This window comes from Haliotis rubra, unplaced genomic scaffold (assembly GCF_003918875.1).
Source record: "Haliotis rubra isolate DU_JTF1 unplaced genomic scaffold, ASM391887v1 Scf756, whole genome shotgun sequence".
Classification (NCBI taxonomy): Eukaryota; Metazoa; Mollusca; class Gastropoda; order Lepetellida; family Haliotidae; genus Haliotis; species Haliotis rubra.
This window is the reverse complement of record NW_025767475.1, coordinates 233,547-253,288: the sequence shown is the minus strand read 5'-3', so window position 1 is coordinate 253,288 and position 19,742 is coordinate 233,547. Positions and strand designations below refer to the sequence as shown.

At 41.2% G+C, this 19,742-nt stretch overlaps 3 protein-coding genes across 3 annotated transcripts in view; all 3 read left to right on the top strand.

Annotated features, from left to right (window-relative positions):
* The window catches only part of LOC124260223 (polypeptide N-acetylgalactosaminyltransferase 1-like), an 86,910-nt gene extending 86,404 nt beyond the window's left edge, over positions 1 to 506 (top strand). Inside the window, exon 11 of the mRNA XM_046694482.1 lies at positions 87 to 506. Coding sequence (XP_046550438.1) covers positions 87 to 227 — 141 coding nt within the window. The 3' untranslated portion in view covers positions 228 to 506. The remainder of the gene's footprint in view (positions 1 to 86) is intronic.
* LOC124260225 (polypeptide N-acetylgalactosaminyltransferase 5-like) overlaps positions 1 to 19,742 on the top strand; it is a 142,881-nt gene that overhangs the window by 108,452 nt on the left and 14,687 nt on the right. The window lies entirely within an intron of this gene.
* LOC124260224 (polypeptide N-acetylgalactosaminyltransferase 5-like) lies at positions 5,413 to 18,072 on the top strand. The gene is made up of 11 exons (XM_046694483.1): positions 5,413 to 6,096; positions 6,411 to 6,555; positions 6,897 to 7,063; positions 7,856 to 8,020; positions 9,177 to 9,390; positions 11,101 to 11,218; positions 12,036 to 12,221; positions 12,379 to 12,507; positions 14,718 to 14,810; positions 15,820 to 15,945; positions 16,629 to 18,072. The coding sequence occupies exons 1-11, from the start codon at positions 5,703 to 5,705 to the stop codon at positions 16,764 to 16,766; spliced, it is 1,875 nt and encodes a 624-aa protein (XP_046550439.1). The 5' UTR covers positions 5,413 to 5,702; the 3' UTR covers positions 16,767 to 18,072.

Below are 19,742 nucleotides of genomic sequence, written 5' to 3'. Positions count from 1 at the left end.
ATCAGGATGTCTGTACATACACCCAAAACTTAGGGTTTTGCGCAGTTCTCACATTTAGGATTTAACCGATACTGTTTGATCTTCAGGACGGGTGCCTTCACTTGAAAAACTCAGACAAATGTTTGACAGCTGGTGAAAATTCAACAGTTTGGGTGAAAACGTGCGACGGGACTGCGAAACAAAGATGGATATTTGAGAAATCAAAGTTTCAGCTTCATAAAACATAAAACTGTTTGAAATGTACAATGTATGTATGATATTGTTTGTGAGTTGGATGGTTGTGTGACATATTGTTTGATAATGAGAAAGTAAACTCAAATTTGTAACGATCTGCAAGAACAGCAAACAAGCCGATATGACTTCACATCTGTGTCAGTTTGTCGTCTAACAGGAATTCGTTTAAATTATTTTCTGACATAAGAATATATTTCATCGGAAGTTTACATCTACATTGTACTTTGTGTAAAAAATAAAATGTCAAGACCTAAGATTTGCTCTTCTTTGGATGCGAGTAGGGTTGGCGAATTATTCTCTCCACAAGAATATTTTTCCACAAACATGTGTTGATAATACCCTGCCTGATCATCATTTAATAGGCATCAAATGATGCTGAGATACATTGAATTCTTTTCATTAAACAACCAAACAAGCCCTTTGTTTAAAAAAAAGACAAAGTTTATCAAAGACGAGACAAAATTGAAAAAAGATTAATTATTATATAATGATATTACTAATGAGTAATTCTATAGCGCTTAATTCCATACACCAAATGCATGCACGAAGCGCAGACAAACAGACAGGTCATTATTACCCCGGGTAACCCAAGAAGGTTATAGTCACATGACTTATCCCACCGGGTATCCATTTTCGGCTGGGTGAACAGAGACATGTATGAACTCACTTGCCTTAGGTGACATCACATGTGTTTCGTTTTGGGGCAGGACTGAAGTCCTAGAAACTCACAGGAATCAAGCTGCCGTACACGGTCACCCACCCAACGTTGCTCAACTCCAACTGATTTGTGACCTGAGCTCTATGCACAGGACCACAAGCTAATGTATTGGTTGTTGAATGATTTTATCGTGAAATGTACTCCTGGACGAGAAATACAAGAATAATAACCGTTAGCCATAATTCGCTGTCACTTTTCTGTGACTTCAGCCATGGAAACATACTCGCATTTATTGCGATATTTGGTCTCTCAGTAGCCGATATTCCAGTGGCCATTATGACTAATGTGAAGGTAACATGACATACACGCACTGACCATGATTTCACTTCCATAGTCCAGATACATGTATGTATAAATACAACACATCTGGCATCGCCATAGAGCAACTACTTGGAATCTTTGTGTTAACACCTGTACTACAGCTACGACAGAAGATGTCCTATGAATAATGGTGTAAATCCGTAATATTGTAACTGACAAGACTATGTCTTCATGTACGACACTATTTCAAATGCACATTGTATGTCTAACTCTCTTTTCTCACCTGCCGAATTTGTCACTTCTCGGTTTAACGTACTGTTTGCATAACAATATACATTAAATCTAGTTTATGACGTGATCGATTGAACGTAGTTCAACAGGGAGAATTTTGCTACAAAGGAAACCAAGATGAACTATTCCACTGGACGAGAAGCTAGTCAAAGACCGTGCAGTAATTACTGAACACGGTTGGACTACTTACTCAGTCCTGAAAAAGACAAGGGAATTCCAAATCACAAATAATCCAGAAGCTTTTTATCTAATCATTTAATGCGTACATTGGCAAAGGTCTATCTGCATTCATGTCCGAATACACCACACGCAGCTGACCTCAGATAACAAAGGAAGCACAAATAACTCAAACACTCAACAACTTACCTTTCAGAAACTTATCGACACATCCTTATAATCGCCAGTTATATAAAAAGCCAATTGATCAGTGATACCTAATCGTCATAAATGTACAGCTCCGGACTCTCTGTAAACTGGTTTTCTCCATAATCCGGACTACTCTCTGAGTCCTGGCAAAATTGTTCTTAATTTATCATTAAAGCTTGCTATATAATCCGGACAGAGAGTCCAGATTACGGATTGCGGACGAAAATATCAGTCCTGATAATAACTTTCTATGAGAACAATGCTTTGTAATCCGGACCTACATGTAGCTGACTAAAATAACAGTACATTGAATAAACATCTGCTATCATCTTTCAAAACACTGACACTGATGAAGTATCGGATGAAGAGGTACAAGAAGTAGAAGTTGAAGGTGAACAATTTGTATCTGATTTGTGTCATGTGAAAGTCTTGAAAATGTTGAACAGAGCTACAGATATGTTTTTGGGTCATTGAATTATGTGCTCCTTTGTGTTCATCTCAATGTGTATCATAATTTTTTTTTGAGTAACCAAATACATCATACCCACCTTACTCAAAATGAACTGGGTATTTTGCCGTTTTCCATTAATTTAAACATAGAATAAAGTTTAAATGTTTGTTTACGCGTGTGTTATTAATATTTGATCCGTAATATGGGAAAATATAAGAAAGACTGCAAGTTGCCAAGATCATGTGCTGGAATAGAACCTCATAATAACCTCAGTTATTCTATCTATCCTCAGTAACCTCCATCTGTAGAGCATGGGTCTGCTTTCTTTAAATTCTGGTAGGTTTGCTGAATGTTACAGTATGCAAGCTAAGATTTGACATTTTGGTGTATTTGGTGTATTTACAAAAATTCAAGCGTACTTGTACGCAATATACTTATTTAGAAATTGAGTTTTCACATAAATATTTGCGCAATTTACGCATATACGCAGCTTATCTGTACCTCTGTTTAAACATTAGACAATATGCAGAGAGTACTGGTTCATATATCCTCGACTGGTTCCGATATCGTCGCTCGTGTTCTCAATTTGGAAGACATGACTACAAACATTGTGTTACGTGGAGATTTACAAAAGAAGCAAACAAATTTAATATACTTTTTCCAATGAAAGTGAACTTATTTATCTTATGCCATAGATTATATCTTTATTTTGTTTGCCAAATATGTGTGTATTGTTGTATATTACTACATGTATTGAGTATAAATAAAATAGCAAAATGAAATATCCAAGTTGTTGGTTGTCATTAACAAAGGGAAGTAATTCATGGCAGTGTCTACGGTAACGGACAAAACTTGACTAATCCGGACTGTTGTTATAATCCGGACAAACATGTCAGTCGCAGGACAGTCCGTAATAGACAGATTCCACTGTATTGTCAACTTCTGATATCTTCTGTTACTTTGGTCGGCCATTTTGACGTCTTGCACCGGCTGTAAACATATTGCGGTACGTTATTAATATAGCTTAATTACAGAGGCATTTTAAGCCGACCTTTTTTTAAATTTTATGATGGCATCATTCTGACAAATATGTTCTAAACACACTACAACGAATGTGACTGTGAAGTAAGTGACCTCTCGTTTGGGGAAACGGTTATTTTAGCAAAAATGCAGTTGCTTGTATGGCTGTCAGTGTAAATATGGGTTAAACGTTACCAAATATAGGAAAATGTGTTTCTATCCTTTGATTGAAGAATTGTGTGAGTGTTGGAGGCTCCCGGAAGACCAGACAGACATGCCCCTTCACAGTCATTCTTCAATGTTGACCTTTTGTGTTTCACATTGGAGTATGAATGAATGTTCACAGAGTGTGGACCAGACAGTGTATGGAGCTTGTAAGGTCTGCCGTGATACATCCCATTCCTCATTCGGAAGAGGTTCGCTCGGCAGTGGGGAAGCCTAGTAATTAAAGCATTCGCTCGTCACGCCGACGGCCCTTTTTCGATTCCCACATGGGTACAATGTGTGAAGCCTATTTCTGGTGTCCCCCGTCGTTATATTGCTGGAAAATTGCTAAAAGCGGCGGAAAACCACACTCACTCACACGATGGAGGTTTGCACCTCATACAACTCTCAGAATATGTAGTGGTAGTGTACTGTTAAGAATATAATCGTCTTTTCTGGTATTAAACAAAGGACGAAAATACAACAATATGAAACATAAGTCAGAGTTGTCAATGATTACAACGACGCCAAGCCCGTCCATGCATCAGCTGCTACGAGTTTAGCAGGACTGTGGAACTGCATTTGAAAGAACTTCCGATTACCGATTACCTGTCACCAGTGCTGTAATACGTTTCTTGGAGTCCACGGCCTTCTTAAGTCAAATTAATTCGGTACAGTTAAGTACAACCGGCCTGTAAAATGTGTTACCTGTAAAGAAATCGATACCAGCTATATGCACGATGGATTCATATTAAACGTGCGGATGGTTGGGTATTGAAGAGTATAGCTCTTTCAGACCCCATGCCGAAGACCCGGGTTCTATTCCCGGCAGGGCGACAATATGTAAAGTCATATCCGATGTCCCCAGTTGTGAAGGTGATAGAATCGCATTGAGAGCTCCGTATTACCATATTCACTCACTCACTCAGTAGGCTAACAGATCTGAATAAGTACATCCGCACTTATATGTTACTCATCCAGAATACAAAACACCACGAGAGTGGGCCAACGAAGAGAAATGAATGAAAATATAAAACTAGAAACAGTGTTGTTTTTTCACGAATTATGTAACTCATTTTATGAACCTTTAAGGGTTCGATTTCTGCTTAAAGTCTTTGATCTGGTGCACATGCACCAATAGCTGTTGAAGAAACTAACATAGTACATATACAACTGCATCATGAACTTCGTCACATGAAAACAAAACATGGCTAAAAAGGCTTGTACATATTCTTTAGGTAGGCGTAAATATCCGGAATTTCACCTCTCTAAAGTGACTAATTAAACTAGAATAGATTAAAAAGAAGAGTGTAACAGCATGAAACGCATGTGTATGTTCACATGAAAATATAAGATGTTCATCTTACTGTGCAATGAAAATTCAGCATATCGAACCACTGCTTCAATTAATGGCCAAACAGCGACTTCCCTCCACCTGAGTTAACTATCTGAACACTTCAGCCCCTAACACAGTGATCACATAGGACAAACATTAGATAACACATCATGCATTCATTTAGGATTAGGGTAACTTCTTATTACAAATCAAATTTGAACACATTTGATACAATCGTTAATTTTGAACTGGGCTACTTCTGGCAGTCTGGCGTGAGTCTTCGATTCAGTGTTATATCTTATTAATATGAAGCCCGTATTTGTGATTGTTTAGGCCCTTAATCCATTTGACTTGCACATTGATACTATTACATGTATTGCATGATCTAAGTACACACTCCATGTGTATATGATATTGTTACAAGCTGGCTCGTGTACTGTCGATATATAGATATTTATATTCATCATATTTCCGCTGCCGTTGTTGTCGCGCATGCTACATCCACTGGAACTCACTGGGGTCCATCTCAAAGATATATTAACATATGCCATCAAAGTTTGGAATAATGCATGTTAAACCCAATATGTGTAATAGATGGAATGTGAACCTTGTACAGCGCTCATTGAAATAAGCATGGTGATCTTTCAACGCTCTCTGAAAATAAGAATTGTGTTGATAAAAATGTTGACAAGGCCCCTACAGGAAAGCACCGGCTGCGCAAAGTTCGATGACTTTTTACTGAATCGGTATTAATAACTATTTAGTGACGGCATTGGCTGCAGGATTTTCCTTGCGGACCGGCAGTGTGTCACTGTGTGCTAATGACATCCCTTGTTCTTCACTTCATCATTAAGATGAAGCTTCATCAGATGCAGCTAATTCATGCAGTAGTTGTCTGCCTCATGGTGGTATGCATATATACAACGAACATACTGCTGCAAGCTGCCGTCAATAATTTGTTCCATGACACTGGGTATTTTGCTCTGAAAACTGAAAAGGGTGGAAGTGCCGCTAACCAAAATAGTCATCAGGAAGAGGTTTACATGATGGTGAGAAATAACCTGAAGCGTGAGCCCCCTGACAACGAAACAGAGCAAAGTGAACAACTGAAACACAGCATACACGGAGTGGAGTATTTCGTGGAGGAGTACGGAGAGGAGGACAGTAAAGAAACAAATCCACCGTTTGTGGAGTACAGTCCAGGAAATGGTCCAGGTAAAACGTAGGGGTAACTGCTTCTTCTTTTTTTAAAATTAATGCTCTAAGATTCTTCTTTGTAAAATGCTTACACTGATTTCTATCACCATTTTATCTGCGTCATTTATTGAAGCAAATGGCAGATGCCTGGACTGCGTGACTGGAAATAAAGTACAAGTAAGTTTTGATGCTGATCATTGTTGGTGAGGACTTTGGGTATAACTTGGTGGCTGTGGTAGATCACTGTCAAAGCAATGCACTATATGTTGCATGCCATTATTTATACTTATATATTACATTTAAATAATTATTATACCCGATTTTTCCACCAGGTGAATGGGGAATCGCTTTCAATTACAAGCACACAGCATCAGAGGAACTTCAATATATGGACGGAATAAAGAGAAATGGATTTAATCAGCTTGTGAGCGATCGGATCTCTGTACACCGACGTCTGCTGGATAACAGACTTGAAGAGTATGCATGTTTGTTTTGCACTGGACAAATCGAAATTTCGAAATTAATCGTCTGCGAAAACGGTGGGATCAGAACATATGCGTTATGTCAACATGTACGGGACGCAATGACACAGACGAGAATATCTATTTCATAAGCAAAATGATCCCATTTTACCACCGTTTACCACCTTTAAATGAACAGTTAAAACTGTTCATTGAAGATTAGTGTTATGGCATTTAATGTTCGTATCTTTACATATGTTCTGTATTCCAGTAGCAGGTAAATGAAAGTTTAATGTTTAATTCTTTGGAATAATTGCAAACACAGCTGCCCGTCAACATATTTCGTACATTCCTCAGATGCAAGTCACGTGAGTATCCAGCCGACCTACCTCCAGCTAGTGTCATCATCTGTTTCCATAACGAGGCTTGGTCCACTCTCCTCAGATCCGTCCACAGCGTCCTTGACCGCTCCCCGGAACATCTCATAAGGGAGATAATTCTTGTTGACGATGCCTCCACTCAAGGTGACAGAATACACTAGTTCCTATGATTTACGGAGGTTACACAAGCTAATTGTGAAATAAGTTAGCTCAAGGTATATATAAGAATAAATTGATCGTAGTATTTAATCTCCCATCGAATATAATAACAATTACTCATCATCACATATATGGTAGTTCATTGTAAGATTCACCCGTGAAGATCCGGGTTAGAATTGATCTTCAGTAACCCATGATTGTCGTAAGAAGCGACTAACTTGACCGTTGGGCGGGTTTGCTGACTTGGTTGGCACATGTCATCGTATCCCAATTGCATAGTTGCTTATGGTCAAGATTCGATTATTTACAGACCGCCGCCGTATGGCTGGAATATTGCTGAGTTCGGCTAAACTCACACAATAGCATACAGTAAACACTTCCAATAATTTCGTTTAGACCGAAACACGAATATTAATACATCTGAAATATCACATACTTCACTTAATACCATTTCGGGCGAAGTATAGGTTTCGTGATTGCAAGATGTCACGACAGTTCAACATTACTGGGTGAACCACATTGATTCTCAACACACAACAAGACAAAAGATATCGATAGTCTTTACCTTAATACCGACTACGAATACAATCCCAGAAACGCAAGTCCTGTGATACAATAGTCATGGGCTCAAGGAATGCTCAACAGATTTTTAACACAAAATACATGTAGATCCTTAAAAGTCGAACGAGATACTTGTCTTTTGAGCAGAAAAGATATGAAGCTAACCGTAGTAAGTAAACCTGTTTAAATCAAACACCGATCTTTGACGCTATGCAGACTATCTGAAAACACCTTTAAGAAACTACATGTCCAAACTGGAGAAGGTGAAGATTCTGAGACACAGGAAGCACCAGGGTCTAATCAGAGCGAGGCTGACCGGATACGAAGTGGCTGTTGGTCCAACACTGGTGTTCCTAGACTCCCATATCGAGTGTTTCCCAGGTAATTAATTTCACGTCGAGGTTGAGCCAGGGGGGCAAGCTTAATAATCTTGCCAGCATTGCTATAATGACAGTTAAAGTATCTCACTGGCGATGGGTGTGTGCTTGTCCTTCGTTAACGTTGTCAATCTTTATTTAAAGGATGTTATATTCAATACCAACCTGACAAAATGCAGGCTTCATTAACTAGTTCGTCTCATTTAAACTTTAGTATAGAAAATGTCAAGAAGATATACCCCATTCCTGATCCGAAAGAAAGTTTATTGTATGGTACACGTATGACTATATCATGCGTATGTGTTTGTTTGACGCTGCATTAAGCGGTATTAGCGCTTTTAGACGCAGTCTGTAAATAATCGAGTCTGGTCCAGACAATCAAGTGATTAACACCATGATATATTATGATCATTAATCATAATGGCATTGACCACAAGGAACAACGGCATATCCATATCACTTGTCCGCGAACTCGATCAGAAGTAAATTATGGTTGATAGTTATGGTGGTAAAATTTGACATTATGAACGAAAATAGATAGTATTTGCTTGCAATGCTATTCAGTTTATATCAGTAAGGAAGCAACCCTTATAACACACAACACCCTTCCTATATCAATTTCAAAGACCTGCTTAAAGAGTCCATTCCAGAGTACCGACTATAACATGACATGTGTGTATAAATCAGTATCAAATGATGAGCGTACCCCACTAAACCGATGGTACCCGTCAACTGTTCACGTGAAATGTACTGGTAAATTCAAAATAGGGAGGCGCATTGGATGCTCCAGATGTGGCAATGTCCATTATCATGTCTACCATTAAATGTTCTGAAAGCTTTACTGGCGCTTTGAATTTTTTCACCTTGCTCATGTCCACGCTATTCCTGACTCCAATATCAGCAATCCGGAGTTGTTCATGGCCCATATCACTCGCGTGACAAATATAGATGACCATCAACGTTGACACGAAACAGGGCTCCTATCCGCAAAACGTTCGTAGCGTAATCCTATGATGAACTATAGAGTTACGACAGGTCCTAATGTTACGAAAGCTTTGTGGATCAGGACCTGGAACTCTATTGTGCAAGGAAATGAACAGTCACAGACAGTTGTGTGAAGCACCCGCAGATAAAACATAGATTTTAACATGTATTTCTAGGCTGGTTGGAACCACTACTAAACCGTATCCGGGAGAACCCAAGGAACGTTCCCTTTCCAAACATTGACGTAATCAGTTCTAAGAGCTTTGGTACAGGCAAGTCTGGAAAGACAGAACAGTTTGGAGTGTTCAGGTGGAAGATGCTGCAGTTCAACTGGGGGAACCTCAGCAACGAGAGGAAGAGCAAGCTGAAGTCACCTGCTGACCCCATCAGGTAGGAGGTAGCCTTGTTGTATTTTCGTTATATACGCGTGCCTGGTATACCATAGTTCATTCGAACTTTGCTTAAATTACGATATTACTTAAACACAAAACCATTTTTGCTAAATTTCACCAACGCGGAGACAACTCGGGGCTTTATTACATCATATTTTTTCCGCATCCAGCTGACATTATGTGATCGATCCGAGGCAAAGTGATCAAATACAACTTGCCACTACACCGTAGTAATGTAATTTCAGCATGTTGGCACTTCTCCAGTCGGTAATATCAGTTAGACATGCTGATTCTGACTATCCCCGATTTATTGCACGGTATAACTTTGTAAATGTGTTTATCATCTGCATTGACAATGTTTGATAGATCACAATGGCGATATATTTCACACATGGGCGTAGAGCATTGGCAGTACATGACTGGCCCGAGGTCGGATCCTTGTGCTAAGCCAAAGTTGAAGATGCTGATCCTTTTGCAATGTATCGAGTTTGTCTCCATATGAAATATATGAAACGTGTTTGTGCATAACGACGTTTCAGAGTCTAATTCCGCACCTGATGGAGGAGTAGGAATTATCTCTGAGGCTTCGTGTGAAGAATAGAAGCAAGTTGTTATCCGTCAAAACGTGTCACATATTCATGTTAGTCCAACTTCTAAATGCCTCTCAAGAACTGCACATGTAGGACTGGAACCAAGAGGGAACATTGCCTGATACTCTATAGCTGTATCGAAGGCGAAGGATCAGTATGTCTTGGTAGGTCAGTTGAAAGGCAGCGGTGGTCAAGAAGCATTAGTGCAACGGAGCTCTTGTTGCCCTGTGCCTATGCAGTCTCAGGGTGAATCCATGGAAGTACTGTCCCTGTAGAGTGACCTATTTCTTAAGCTGACTGAACGCTTATGGATTTTGCAAATTGCAAGATGACGTTGGGGGCGATTTTACGAAGGTTTTGAGCATGAATGTGAAGTCAGACACTGGTCTATAATTCGCCTGGTCGCTTTGTACAAGTCAACATTCGTCAGCACTGCCCTCACATTGCTCCTCTTGTAACATACGGGACTCCATCAAAGATTCCTTTATAGTGGCGTCCGGCCATGCGGCAGAAACTGTTGTCTCCAGTCGTAGAAATCATAGTCACGAAGAAGTAGATTGACGTGTGGGCAGGCAAGCAGGAACGTTTCACCCGATTTGCGTTTGCGTGAACCGTTTGTGAGCTGTATTGCATTCAGTGATTATGTCACAATAATAAACCTTTTTGTTTCAATGAGAGATGTTTCTGCTGGTTTACGCTAAATACTCATAGAGCTGAAGATGAATACACAAGTTGTTGCAACGCTAATGGGCTTTACGACGTCAATTCCTCAACATTCTAAGCTCACTGTGTACGAGTGAGCATTTTGCTTCAGTGTAATTCCTTGAGGAGGAACATGACCTTTGTCCTTTCTGTAATATCCACCGTACTTATTCTGAGTTTAGTTTCATGTGTGCCTGGTGTATCCCTTTCCACGTGTTTAATGCAATGTATTCTTCCAAAATACGATTGCACATAATCGTGGAATGCAAGGTTTGAGATCGTATTTTGTATGCATTTTGATGCATTGGAAATACTAGCTGAATTCATCTGTCCAACCGTAACGTATTCTAAGAAAGTGCCAGTATTGTGATTACATGCTCACAGGTGTTGGATATGCACACTTTTTGGGTTTGCAGATCTCCCACAATGCCCGGTGGGTTGTTTGCTATAGACAAGCAGTGGTTCACAACACTTGGAACGTATGATCCGGGACTCTTGTACTGGGGCGGTGAGAACATGGAACTGTCTTTCAAAGTACGTTGTAAATTACATTGAATGCCTTTAGGTTATGTGCAACATTTGTATTTCCTCGAAGCGGGATAAGATTTCATTGTTACTGGCTCCGCATATCACCACTTCAGAATCCGGCGATAATCCGTTTGCAACGACGCATTCAGATGTTTGAAACGTACATTTCTTTTTGTGAAAAAAATGAGAACAACATTTAGGCAGGATACACTCTTGTGTCCGCTAACACCAGTCCTGGTGAAATCACTCTAGCCTACTACATCAACATGATATAATCGGAATCGTAAAGTGTTGTTTCGATGTTCTTTCATCATCAGATTTCACTGTCGGTCCTATTAGGGGCGTCCTCGTCTTTATTACATGGATGCTATGGAGCAAATATAGGTGTAAACTCGCTCTCATTTTTCGAAGTCGAACCTTCCTCGAGAATAACCTATTTGGAAACTCACTTTCGAAAAAAATGGGAAATGAAACAGTTAAATAACAGTTAAAAAATGCATTTAATATTCATGAAAAAAATCCGCCATGAGCCGACTTATAAGCCGAGTATTTCTTGTGTATGTGTTTGTGATTTACTGTCAAATACTGAACGTAGCAACTGTTTGTAAAGGGTGATCGTTCCTACCCACTGTTGGTACATGCAAAGGCAAGGTAATTGTACCGAATTGTAAGAACTGTACATGGGATTTCATCTACACTGTAAGGAAGTGGGGAAACAACTATAACGCAGATGAAACACTGACATCATTAAGAGTCACCTTTTGTTATGACACATACAGAGATAATTCAACTGGTTGTATTAATATTCCTGTATATATTTCAGGTATGGATGTGCAACGGAACCCTTGAGATACTCCCGTGTTCCCACGTGGGTCACGTGTTCCGCATGAGAAATCCCGTGAGATGGGAAGGACCCGGAAAGCCTGTTGTGACCAACTCTATGAGGGTAGCGGAAGTATGGCTCGACGAGTACAAGTACTTGTTCTATGAACAGACTTCCTTGATGCGGGTAAGTAAACATCTCTTGACAGATTCGGAAGGTTGTTGTCGCTGTGACATATCACCAATATCCTTTCGTTGCTCTCTCTGTTGTTTAAGCAATGCAAGCACTTTCCATTTACAAACATATCTGGAATAAGATACGAATTACATACTGTTTGTGTTAGGGCAGCAGGTTTGGTGACGTGACAGACCGGAAGAAACTGCGGGACAGTCTTCAATGCCATGACTTCCGCTGGTATATAGAAAATATTTACCCCGAATGTCGCATCTTGACAGTTCTCAATTCCGGAGAGGTGAGTGTTCCAACACTGGCGTGGAAGCTGAAGGTATTACATATAATGAAACATAATATATACTACTCAAAACAAGTTAAGGGTCATGCGATGTCATCTTGTAATGTTATTGATGAGGCTGGTTGCATTATGTATAAATAAAATTTTACTTCCGTGTGTGGCAGTTTATTCAAAACCATTGCAGAACCTGGATAAAGGCTGCAGATAACCGTGGTGCCAATAGTCATCATGTGGCAGGGTGTTAAAAAATGAACAAATTGAAACATCGAGTGCTTCACAGAAGCGCCACCACTGTGCCTGTAAAAGATGATGTTTCATCATGAACAACATGTGCACGTGTTCTTCGTGGGATTAGTGCTGTGCATGCTTATTTTCCCTATAAAACTTGTGATTGTCACATTGTTATTGTCACTTGAAATTCAACAATGGCAAGACGTCAACTGAGCATGACAGACAGAGGAAGAGCTCTTGCGTGGCTTCAAGATGGCGAACCTCAACGCAGTGTGGCTCAGAGACTAAATGTGAGTCAGAGTGTCATTGGAAGGTTATGGCACCGGTTTCGTGTCACTGGAACGCTGAATAATCGACCACGTTCTGGCAGGCCTCCATCAACAACTCCTAGAGAAGACCAATACCTGACAAATATGGCTCTCCCACAACGCACAGTAGCTGCAAGTCAATTCCGTGACCAACTGAGAACTGCCACAAGTACCCTGGTATCTGATCAGACTGTCAGGAACCGACTGACGAGGAACAATCTTCGGGCACGGTGACCAGCAGTACAACCACTGCTCCTTCAGCGACACACGACGGCAAGACATGACTGGTGTAGACGCCATGTTCGTTGGCAACGTGCTCCAGTGGGCATCGGTTCTTTTCTCCGACGAGTCTAGGTTTACTCTACAGTTCAATGATGGTAGAACTTGTGTGTATCGGCGTCCAGGAGGGAGGTTTGCTGACGTTAACGTCAACCAACGTTTGCCATTTGGAGGCGGGGGTGTCATGGTTTGGGGTGCGTTTTCCTTTCATCAAAGGACACCTCTCTATGTCATTAATGGTACCCTGACCGGATAATCTACGGGAGATTATCAGACCCAGTTTATCAGTTTTGCAATGTTTACAATGTACCGGCTTCGGATCCATATTCGAAGGTGGCAATGCCCGACCACACCGTGCCCGTGTTGTGACGGACTTCCGTAGACAGCACAATGTTCAACACATGGAATGCCCGGCATATTCAGCAGATTTATTCCCTATGGAACATGCTTGGGACGAGCAAGGACGTCGGCTTCGTAACAACCACGGCCCTCCAAACAACCGTACAGAACTGGCCCAGTATCTCATTGCAGAATGGCAGACAATACCCTAAGCCTTCTTCCAACGTCTGGTGAACAGTATGAGACAGAGGTGTACTGCTTGTCTTACTGCTCGAGGTGGTTACATCCGTTATTAGTCCAATGTTGGCATTTGAATTTTCACTTCTGACAGTAGGTCACTTTGACCTTATTGATCAGCAATCACTGACATTCCTGCTGTTTTTGTCTCCCGTTATGGTTATCATGAAATGTTGGCTCGAGTTGTTATATGATCGCTACATTTTACTGTTATTTATATTTGTAGTTAAGGCCATTAAAAGTTTTGACCCTTAACTTGTTTTGAGTAGTATAATGACATTTTGCTATAGATATATACATTATTCTTGGTATCGACGTTTCGGGGACCCTTGATCAGATGAACTATATTGAGTTAATGTTTGGATGCTGATATGTTTACACAGTCTGGGTAGGTGTCCCAATCCCAATATACTGACCAGCCTGAATTCCTAGCAATCAACTGACATTCTTCCCACTAAAATCACTCAAAGGGTTAAAAAGGAAACTTCAAGGAAATATTCACATACAGATTTAAACGATATTTTTATTCAATAAATGATCAACGGCTACACTGAGGGAATTACAACATAGCTGTTTCTATTCAATACCCAATGACGGCCTGACGTATTTTCACCAAAGGCCGTAAAATGGGGGTAATTTACAATGTACTATATAACGACGTTTTATCCCTCAACATTTATTCACGCAGCAATTGCCTCGCTTTTAACTATGTGGTATTGGACAATATTTGGAAACATATTTGAAATTGCGTCAGTTAAATTAGATAACACATACACGGTAGCCTTACAGTAGATACATAGTGACACTGGTTTACAGGTTCGAAGCTATTCCAGTCCGACCATGTGCCTGAGTGCTGCCAGCAACAGAACCCCCAGCCTCTGCTCATGTGAGAGCCCTGTTAGAACCAAGGTAGGGACTGTTGGATGCATTTCTCAGCAGCGGCATGTACAGGGTTGCAGGAGCTGAATAAGCATGTTCCACACAACCATTCGCAGTGTGTCTGGAAAAGTATTAAAGTGAATTATCAGTTCGAAATACACAGGACCATTGTTTCATAATTAAACCATAGACAAATCGGCGACATCGTCCTGCGCTGTTATACACAATAGTAACAAATTAATCCCGTAGTGAGGTAAGCCTGACTCTGAGTGAGTGAGTGAGAGTGTGCGTGCGTGCGTGCGTGCGTGCGTGCGTGCGTGCTTATGTATGTATGTGTGTGTCGGGGGGTGGGATGGAGGGTGTTCACGACACGCAGGCGAAAACAATTTGATTGGTTGGAAAAAAATCTTTGTATGTGCGTGCGTGCGTGTGTGCGTGTGTGTGCCTGGCCACAATTTACATGTGCATGCTAGTGCTAGGTAGTGTTTGCTAGCTTGGGTTTGGGATCTTTCAGTACATTAGTGTCTGAAGCAATATGTGGCCAGTCACAACTTGACTAATAATCGATATTTAAGTTTACCTGACGACCTGTCCCCGTAGTTGTTGGCGTGTTGCTAAAAGAGCCGTAAAATCATACTTACTCACTCACATTCATAATGCACGTCCTTGGAATTAGCGCATTAGCCTAATATGTGCTTTACAGATTGAAGGTAAGAAAAATGTAATTTTGTAAATAGATAATCCAGAGTGTATACTAAAGAGTGACATCATAGCTGCATCTTTATTTCCGAACTCTTTAAGTGAGTGTGTGAGTGAGTGAGTGAGTGAGTGTGATTTTACGCCACTTTACCAATCTTCCAGTAATATCACGGCGGGAGACACGAGGAGCGGGCTTCACACATTCTACCCATGTGGTCAATCAGCGTAACGAGCGAACGCTTTAACTAGTTAGCTTCCCCACCGCCCAATTTTAAGCAGTCTTAGCTTATGGTGTTGTGTCATCTTGTCTCATGCATCCTTGTACGATGTTGTGCTTCAGTACTGGAGGCTGCTGCCGTCGGGGGTTTTACAAGATTCCAATCTACAGATACTGTGTGTGATGGAAGGGCAGCTGATTCATCACGAGTGTTACACGAGCAAACTGCACATATGGACATACACGGAGGTACGCATGAATGTGGTGACGTTTCGTGACTACTATCTTCTGTGGCGACGTTTGTCCAGCACATCAACTGGGTTAAATGGGGATGGTTTGACCTTTGTGAGCTCTGTGAACCCCCACCACGTAGGTTTCTGTGAGTTGTGCGTAGCTAAATTTTGTCAGTAGTGAAACGTTCATTCGTAAAAACTCTCTTTATATTCGATTATCTTTGTGCTGAAACGTTTACACATTTTATACACCAGATAATTTCTTGTACTGATAGATATACGACTCAAATCGTTTATCGAACATGAGTTCCTACAGGTTGAATATACCGTCTTAAATAACGTTTGTTTTAATTCGGAAATTGAATAATGTGAGCCTTATGTAATAGAACAATCGAGTATTCGATAACTACATGTGTGACGTCACTATAATGTCAATTGCTTTTCGGTGCTTGACTAAGTTTCACAGATGAACTTCATCACTTTACATTTTGCACAGAAGAAATTATTATACCTCTCAAGAGAATCTGTACTGTGCATCCAGGCGCACAGTACACTGCATCTAAATATATTTTTTAATTATTGAAATATAAAAATGAGGCTCTAGAACTATTAAACGCCTCTAAGACCACCAAGAAGAAGAGGCTGTTCCCTACACGCCATTTTAAACCATCAGATAATGTTGATATTGTCTACTTTCAGGATAGCAACCTGTACCTGAAGACGTTTGACAAATGTTTAACAGTTGGGGACAACTCGTCGGTCCACATGGCGACGTGCGATGGACGTATCAATCAAAAATGGATGTTTGAAAAATCAAAATTTCATGATAATGTATGATATGAGTAATGCTGGGGATTGCAAGTTCCCGTCGGCCACTGTAGCCGCGTTTCGCCGAAACGTCATGAAACGGGGAAAAAACCGGATGGGCGTGAGACAACGTAGGGGGACTGGATGAGCAAACGTGACAGTCCATGATTGCCATGGATGCCGTGCCAGAATTTTAAACTGTTCAAACATTTTTCACGGCAGTCACGGTTCTAAAAGGAAACCTAGTAGGCCGTAATAAAACGGGGAGAACGCAACAAAACGTGACAGCACGTAGGCCGTAACAAAACTAGTAGACGGTCCGTAGTGGCTCCGTAGTGGGACGGGAGGCATATGTATTCCCCGGCATCTCACGGTCCTTTCAAGTTTTGTCACGTTCGGCCACATTGTCTTGCGTTTTGTCACGGTTGTTTCACCCTTGCTGCCCGTTTTGACCCGGTTCTCACGGCAAGCTTGATTGTATGGTAGCCGATTCGTCCCGTTCTATCACGACGCATCCAGGCGTGTGACGGTTTACAGGGCCGGCGAGATACGGCACGTTGCGTTCTCTGGCATTCCCTCTCTTCAGCTGATGCTGGCCTTCTTGCTGACGCAAGGATTCGATGTATGCCCCCAGCAAACATACAAACACAAAATCTTCTTCATTTTGGGGGTTCATGCTGCTCTTGTCTTTGGGGATACTATGGCTGCTATTGCTTGGGAGACGTTATTTTTCATACCGTGTGCACAAACGTGCTCCAAACCTGGCCGGCGTCCCTGTTTCATCCGTGGAAAGTCTTGACAGAACGCACAAAACGTGTCAAAACGTGAGGCCGGGAGGAAACGTAATGGCATCCGTAGTGGACTGCAGGACGAACCGTAGTGCGTCTTTGAGCTTCCAGGACTCAGCAGCCAGCTGATCAAAACGGCCCATTACGGATTCCGTGATTGACCATGAGTGAACTTGGACCGAACACAACTTGACTTTGGTGGAAAACAATTGCCTAATTCCCACGGCACAGAACGTTTCGGGGAAACGGGGCTGATGTGGCCGCCGGGACCATAGTGAAACCTTAGCATAACCATGTGTAACCAAAATGTCATCTAGAATGTGTATGTTTTTATGCACTACTGATGTAACATATGCGACAATCACTTTCTGTTACTATTTGATGATGTCTTAAAACATGCCTTGGCCAACCAATGTGGACGGTGTCCTGAACAGTTCGAATGAACTACAGTGGTTGATGTGATAGCTTGTCTTTATGTGAACGAATGTCAAAATATATTTGTACTACGATATGGATATAATGTTAATAAATTGTAAATTATGTAAATCGTATTGAGCCGTTATCTTTTGTTTTATATTAAAAGAACGTTATAAATATAGACTAGTGCTCAAATGAAACTATACAGCGAAAACTATATTACATACAAATTTCCAAATATAAAAATGAAGTGATGAAACCATACTGAGCCATGTCACACACGTAGAGACCCATCCTTTCTGGGAACAAACGAAACGAATCGCGGCAATCTTAAAACGAGACTAGTGATTATTCATGACAACCTGAATGCTCGAAGATTACAGGAATGAGGGTTTGCGACAAGGAGGCGTGCTGCCGTTAGTCCAGCAACAGCCACGCATTGTCTACCAACACGATAAGGCAAGGCTTCATACAGCAAGACTGACAAACGTTGCTTTGCCGTGGCCATCATGTTCTCCCGACATGCATTCGGTAGAGCACTTATGGGACTAACTGCATCGACACATCAGAAGACTACCAGCGCCACCTGTGACCTCTCAACACAGGTCACACTCACTACTGATTCAAAATTGGATGACATTGTACAGGAAACCCCGCATTGTTAATTTGTGTAAAAGTTCAGACTGTGATACCACGACGTCGTGTCTTAAAACGGTACTTTCAACTTTGTATGAAATGAAAGTTACATTTGCTGTAGAATTGAATACTCTGTTGAAATTTAACAGATCTTCATTCATATATCATGTTTTCTTTTCATGTTTGGTCAAACACACTGGATACGTTCTTTTGAGCACTTACATCGATTAAAGCGATATTAATACTGTATTTAACGGCGTGTCACGAAACATGAACATAATGTAATGAGACACTTCCACCAGATGTGTTAACTTTCCTACCATCCTGCAATCACCAAGGACAGGTGAGGTGAGGTGAAATTGGGTTTAACGTCGTGCTTGAGAGTATTTCGCTCATATGACGACGTGCATGCGTGTGTATGTGTATGTGCGGCTGCTTGTACTAGCCCAGACTGAAGCTGGTTTTATAGTGCTAACCCACTGAGATACCATGCCGCAGTGAAGCATGAATACCCCACTCAGACACATTATACTGACTCCGAGCCGACCAGTCCTTGTTGGACCCATTAATACCGAGCGCCAACAAGTACCATATTTTAACGTCTTTTGGTATGACGCAGTCGGGGATCGAACCCGCGACCTTCCGCTCTCCGGGCGGATGCTCTAACAACTACACCACGGAGGCGGTCACCAAAGACAGGGAATATGACACCAGAAGTGTACTAGTACCCGAAATGCTAAGCTGCATTTGGATATCCATGTGCGACAATGTCCACTTTTGTTCAGCTGTTCATGCATGCCCTACTATTCAAGTTGCGAATCTTTGACTATAAAACCCGCGAAGACACATGGAGATCCGGTTTCGAATTGGTCTTCAGCAACCTATGCTTGTTGTGGAACCGGCTAACGGGATCGGGTGGTCAGACTCGCTGACTTGGTTGACACATGATATCGTATCCCAATTGCATAAATCGATACTCATGATGTTGATCACTGGATTGTATGGTTCAGACTCGATTATTTACAGACCGCCGCCATATAGCTGAAATATTGCTGTGCGCGGCGTTAAAAAACAAACCAACCAATTTAAATTTAAAAAGTCAGTGTACAAAAAGTAACCTCTCTTGATTGTTAACAGACAAGACAAGCACATGGCGGTGCATTTA

What these genes read in the sequence shown, in the direction of transcription:
- LOC124260224 (XM_046694483.1), top strand. Translation starts at nt 5,703, where the DNA reads ATGACATCCCTTGTTCTTCACTTCATCATTAAGATGAAGCTTCATCAG. An exon ending in CTGGATAACAGACTTGAAGA is followed by an intron (nt 6,556 to 6,896) that starts GTATGCATGTTT and finishes TACATTCCTCAG; the next exon opens with ATGCAAGTCACGTGAGTATC. An exon ending in CAGTTCTCAATTCCGGAGAG is followed by an intron (nt 12,508 to 14,717) that starts GTGAGTGTTCCA and finishes ACTGGTTTACAG; the next exon opens with GTTCGAAGCTATTCCAGTCC.